Raw genomic sequence first — 6,093 nt, forward strand, 5'->3', positions numbered from 1 at the left:
GTTCTCTTCCCAGGCTATCGTGCTGAGAGGCTCTGCATGGAGCTGCAGAAGCCTGACCTGGGCTGCGTGGTTCTCAGGACCCTCTTCACGGCACTCTTTCTGCAGATGAGGTAATCACAGTACTGGAGAGAGTTGGGGTTGCGCAGTGTCAGGGGTCAGGGACCTTTGGGTGAGAACAGGCCTGCTGGAGAAAGTGGGACGGAGTTGGGAGGAAGAGCAAAGAAGGGAAAACGAGGGAGAGAGAGGTGCTGGGAAGGGGAGTGTGAAGTGTCTGGAGGTGCTGCCTGGGCTCCCAGCCCGTGGAGAGGCTCCCTGGAGGCTCGTTGTGTTCCTCCCCAGGTACCCGGAATGTGAGGCAGTGCTGCGCAGGCTAGAGGAGCAGGTGTCTGGAGCAGATGAGATCGTTGGGCAGGCATGCTTCTTCTGCTTCTGCTTAGACCTCTTGCTTGATGCTGGTAAGTGCTCAGTGAGGAGGGCCCCCGAGAGCCTGTTTGCTGGGCAGGCAAGGCTGCCCCCCTGGAGCTGTGGGCCAGAGCTGGGGGCTTTGTGCAAGGTATAAACAGGCAGAGCCCTCCCAGCACAAGCAGAAGTGCACCGTCAGTACAAGACTTCCAGAGACTAGAGTAGACAACACAAGAGTTCTGCCAGGTTTCCCTGTCCTCTGGAAACACGGAAACAGTTGTGCTGGCCAAAGCAGTTTTTCTCCTGAGAGAACGATGACCCCAGAGCCTCCAGCAATCCTTATATTTCCTCCACAGAGCTTTCCGCTGTGCGTGTTTCTCTCTTCGCTTGCATCCTCGTTAATTTTTTTTGCTTTTGCATTTCTAACATGGGAGCCAAGAGTAATTTGACAGTGCTTTTAGTTATGCTCTTTCCTAGCTGTGTTTTGAGATTGCCCCTTCTGAAAGCTCTTCTCCGCCTCACTCTGCTCTGGCTCCCCAGGAAGCAGGGCCAGCAGTGCTGGCATGTGCCTGAGCAGGAGGCACCTAAGAGCCTGTGCTCTGGGGTCGCTGTCATTGCTGCTCAGTGGCAGCGTGCCTTTGTGCAGTGCTAGAAAGCTGCAGATTTCTCAAGGGCAAGACGTGGTGTCAGGGGAGTTGGGAGTTCTCTTGTTTCCTTCCTGATGCTCTCTGCCCTTGCGTTCAAGGGCAGTTCCGTGCACTTGAGCAGCCCTGAGGAGCTAGGGTAGAAGTGCAGCCCTTGCCTGCTTCCTGTGAGGTTTGTTGCTCTGTGAGTGCTTTGCCTGCCAAGAACTTTGCCAGCTGCGCTGGAGCTTTCTGCTGCTCTGAATGCCTGAGGCACGGTGAGGCCAGGGAGGGAGGTGCTGCTTCGCTGCTTCTCTGAGAGACATTTGTATTGCAGGGTGGCAGTATAAGTCCTTTGAAGAGTGCAGGAGGTTCGTGGAGCAGAACGAAGCCAACTGCCTTCTCCAGGCGCAGAGCAGCATCCTGCTTGGACTGTATTCGTCCCTGGCTCTTTGGTAAGTTGGAGACTTGCTTTGAGTGGGGAGAGGCCCAGGCAGTGGTTGTGGCCGGGAAAGGGGGAGCTCTTCGTTCATCACATGCCCCCATCCCATGTCCACCAAGGCGGCTGCTTCTGGAGCACGGTGGTGAAAGGGGCCGGGGGGCCACGCAGGATGAGCAAGGTGGCAAGGAGCCCCAGGTTGTGCTGCTGTGGAGCCCTGCCAGGGAAGGATGCCTTGGCGGCATTCAGCCACAGCCTTCCTTTTCCCCTTGAATGTTGGGGGGGGACTGGTGTGGCTCTCTCTCAGTGCAGGAAAGCGATGCAGGCTGAATGCTGCCTAAGTGCAAGAGCTTGGCTCGGGGAGGGCATGAGGGCCTGGAGCAACGCTGTGTTTGTGGGAGAAGGCAGCCATTGTCCCAGTCTCCTGCCTAGCATGGCTTGTGTCTCCTGGGTGCCTGCAAGGGACTGGGTTCCAGTCCTTGCAGTTTCCCTGTGGTCTCGCTCATCACTGTGGGGGAGTGCTGAGTGCTGCTGGCTCACAAACAGACCCGCATGTGCACACGTTTATAAAGAGGTCAAGCAAACTGGAGGGAAGGGGAGCGGAGAGGACCCTGTCGGGAGGGACAGCAGTAGATTCCTGCTCAGCTGTGATGTAGCAGGGAGACGAGAACATCAAGTTCATGCGGGAGAGAAGGAATTGAGCTACTGCTGCCTGATTACAATACAGTGCTCTCAGGGATGCTTATCAGGAGCAGCTACAACATGCTGCATTTCAGCCCCCAGCCCCCCAGGTGTGCCCCCAGTAGCTTCCTTGTCCTAGAGGATGCAATGCCTCTAGAAGCCAGGTTGGGGCTGGAGCCTATGGTCTAGGAGACCTCTTGGTTACTTGCTCATCTCTACAAAATGTGCCTGAGTGTGTGTTTGTCTGTGTTTCCTTTTTTCCTCTGGACAATGTAGGTTTGCAAGGCTTGGGCAGTGGGACAACTTCCAGAAGCCCTTTGAAAAGGCCAGGAGGCTGCTGAAGAGCACTGGTGCCTGCCTTGTGGCCAGCCAAGCGTGCAGCCGGCTCCTGGAGTGCCATAGCCTGGTGCTGAAAAAGGACATGGAGCACAGCTTGTGGAGGGCCCGTGAGAGCTGCCGCAGGGCTCTAAGGGTGAGGGATGCGGAGGAAGGGGAGGGGCATGCTGCAAGGGCCCTCTGGGGAAAGCTGTGTTGCTAGCAGCAGTGGGTTGACCTGTGCAGGTAGAAGCAGCCACGACAGGATGGAGTCAGGGTAGTGCCAGAGGGTAGCGGCTTAGGGAGCAACATGGCTAAAGACTCCTGTAACAGAGGTGTCAGCAAGAGGGGGACGAGAAGGCAGTCGGGTGAAGGCAGTCTTCCTGAGCATGTGAGAATTCCCTTGTGGGACTGCTTGGCCCAAACAGGAGAGGAGAAGAGCCTTGCTCAGCCATGAGCTAGTGAGCCCTGCTGAAATGCCTGCTCCATGGGAGGTGTTAGGGCTCAGGAGAGATTTGTGTGGTACCTCAGCCTTGCTAGCTGTGCACTCCTCCTTTCTTTGTGGCTGGTTTTTCTCTTTGGGGATTTGGCGCCCTTCTCTGTGCCAAGCCATCGCTGGGCTCTCTGACTTGTCCTGATGTACCTCTCTGTTGTTTTCTCGGCAGCTCGCCAAAGAGGTTTTCTCTCGGTGCTCCACAAGCCCCGTCTTCTACCCCAGAGTCTACCACCTGAAAGCCTACATTTTCCTGATGCTGGGGAATGAAGAGCAGAGCCTGCTGTGCCTCAACCAGGGCCTGCAAGCCTGTGAAGACCATGGCAACCTGCTGGAGAAGACTTGGCTGGAGATGAGCACTGTAAGTTGCTCACCTGTGCCTTTGAGTTGCTCCCTGGGCAGAAGTTGAGCCTGCTGTAGCAGAAGGTGGGCCGCACTGTACTGTGGCAGGTAGCCCCAGAGAGAGCCCCCCGAGAGCTTCAGGGGCATATGCTCAAAGTCCTGTGTGAGCTGGTAGGTGCTCTTAGCCCTGCTCAAGAGGAAGGTAGAGAGCAGCTGTGATCCCTCTCTGCCAAGTGGGGCTGGACTGGTACGTGAGGAAGCAGTATGCCCTGCAGCTGCTCCTTTGCAGCATCTCTGCTTGGCAGAGGAGTGGTGAAGTGGAATCTTTCCCTGCTCCTTAAGGCAGCTCTGGGAGGCCAGGGTCAACGTGTGCTGAGTCTGAATTGGCCTTGCCTCTCCTTCTGCTCGCTGAGGGGTTTTGGCAGCATGGCTCATTGGCTGATGGATGGAACAAGCTGCTGAGAGAGGCCTTAGTTGCCTTCCCAGGCAGAAGTCATGGCTCTGGAGGTCACGTGTTCTTCTCAGCTCTCACTGTGCCTTTTTCCCCCCCTTCCTTTAGGAGTGCTGGTTCACGGGAAAAGGCCGCCTGGGAGATTTGTGGCTGAAGACAGCCCCACATTTTCCGCACCTGAACCAAGCAAAGCCAGAGGTCTGTAGCTCCAGGTACCTGCTGAAGCTGCCAGCACTGCAAAGGGAGGATTCTTCTCCAGGAATTAAATTCTGACACTGCTAGTCCAGGCAATTCTTCCTTTCCTTCTTCCTTTAATATACTCAGCATCATTCTTCGGCCCCCTGCTTGTATTCTGCCTCGTTCTCTCCTTTCCCACAACAATGTTTGCACAACCTGAGTCAAACAGAACCAACACCTACACAATTACTAAGGTTAATACTCAAAACAAAAACCAAAAAACAAAACAGTCTGAGCATTCTGAAGAGCTTAGCATTTAGGCTTCCATCAAGTGAGGAATAGGATAAATAAGGCACAAAGCGCTCCAGAGAAGGTAAAGCTCTGGGAGGTTGGTTAATTCCTATAGTTCTATAGTAGTTCCCAAGTAGTATTCGTTCTCCTGGGTAGAGGTAATGCATCGGGCCATTTCAGGCCCGTCTCTGCCCAGCTCTTTGCCAGTTTGGTTCTCCTGTTGGAGTTTCTCCTTGCTGCAGCCCCACAGGATTGGGGGTGGTAGGCACAATGCAACTTCTGTTCTCTCTGCAGGTTTTATGCACAAGGGGATGTCTAGGGTTATACCTTTGTGATGAGTTAGTAGAGCAAAATGCATGTCCTTGGTGGAACTCATGTCTGTTTCTTAAGAAGACACAGATGTTAGGTCCTTGGCAGAGAGAACATTTTAAAATAAAGACATAGTTTACAGCCACCAAAGCAGGGAAGTTGGTAAGAGTATTATGTACTCCTGTCCCTGACTAATGAAATTGTAGGTATTGTTATTTTTTAAAAAAAGTAACATTCTCTGGATAAAGGCATCCTGTATAAACTCCCTGTAAGCTGCCACAGGGCCCTCCCTTAATTGGGGAGTACCTTGCTGCTGCAGTCGTCCATGATTAATAAAGAAATATAAGTGAAGCATCCCACATACATGATTGCAGACCCATTAGAAGCCAAAGGACAAATTTCCTGTTCCCAGCCAGTTGATTTAAGATGCCCCATCGGTCACGGGGGAATCGCAGTGCGGGATCCACTTCTCACTGGGTGGAATCTTGGGGGAAGTCCCACTGCCCAGAGCAGGGTCCACACCTTGGGGGGTGGCATTAATCTTTCATAGTTCGCACTGTTGTTCTCCCCAGAAGTCACAGCTTAAACCAATTGCAAGCCCAATCATCTGTTGATCCAGTCAGGATTCAGTCTTGCCTACAACTGCCTTGGTTTCCTTTCCATCACTCAGTTCCCCACTGTGCTACCAGCAGTGAGAGTTTCTGCAGTGCCATCTCATCTCTCATCACTCCATTCCGCCACAGCCCTGCAGTGTGGTGCCTCAAGCCGTAGGCGCCCCAGAGATTGCCCACTGGTGGGAGGCACCAGCGCATGCTGCTGGGATCGGGGCTGTGCTATCCAGGAGGCCCACTCTTGCCTGCAAGCTGTGACACCTGCTGACTCATCAACTCCCAAACTGTTGCCACAGGTCTTGAGTAGCAGAAGAAATCCTCCATGTCCACTGCAGAGAGAATCAGGAAATGCTGTGAAGACAGGCAAAATCAACCAGTTGTGAGAGGGGGCAGGGGGGCTCCAGCAGAGAAGGGGCCAAAGTCCTTTGTGTCTGTGCTGTTGACCTTGGAGTGAATTTGCAGGAGCAGCAGGTGGGGGCCCTGGGGGTGGCACCTGCTGAAATTGTCTGTCTGCAGCCACATTGTGTCGTCCTATTCCTGCACGCTGCAGAGCTCCACAGCAACTCAGGAGGTGCAAGCCTTCAGGAGAGACAAGAAGTCAAGTTCCTGCTGCTTGTGCCTAAGAAACCGCAGGAGGTTTCTTAGGAAGGCAGGGATGAAGCTCACACTTGTGGCCATAGTCACTTCGTGTGGGACGTGCTCCAGGACAGAAATCCTGTTGTTAGGCACATCTTTGGTGAACTGCCTTGGTCTCATGTCCCTGTGAAAGAGATGCCAGAGTCCTGCTGCCTTTCCCTAGAGGCAAAGAGGATGGTTTGGGGGCCTCAGTCCTACCACCAGCTGCGAGTGGCCTCGGGACCCCATGCATGTGTGCGTGTGACGGTCCTCGGTGGCAGTGCTGCTGCCTCCGGGCTACAGGATCTTTTGCAAGCCCAGCCTTGGTGAGGGTCTGGCCCAGG

The 6,093-nt window shown here is 54.2% G+C and overlaps 1 protein-coding gene across 1 annotated transcript in view; it reads left to right on the forward strand.

Moving 5' to 3' along the window:
* Positions 1-4,019, forward strand: part of LOC134154533 (adenylate cyclase type 10-like) — a 28,500-nt gene extending 24,481 nt beyond the window's left edge. Inside the window, exons 31-36 of the mRNA XM_062601206.1 lie at positions 14-110; positions 340-455; positions 1,363-1,480; positions 2,422-2,617; positions 3,126-3,314; positions 3,855-4,019. Of these exons, the coding sequence (XP_062457190.1) occupies positions 14-110; positions 340-455; positions 1,363-1,480; positions 2,422-2,617; positions 3,126-3,314; positions 3,855-4,019 (881 nt within the window). The remainder of the gene's footprint in view (positions 1-13; positions 111-339; positions 456-1,362; positions 1,481-2,421; positions 2,618-3,125; positions 3,315-3,854) is intronic.
* The last annotated feature ends 2,074 nt before the right edge of the window (positions 4,020-6,093 follow it).

This window comes from Rhea pennata, unplaced genomic scaffold (assembly GCF_028389875.1).
Source record: "Rhea pennata isolate bPtePen1 unplaced genomic scaffold, bPtePen1.pri scaffold_32, whole genome shotgun sequence".
Lineage (NCBI taxonomy): Eukaryota > Metazoa > Chordata > Aves > Rheiformes > Rheidae > Rhea > Rhea pennata.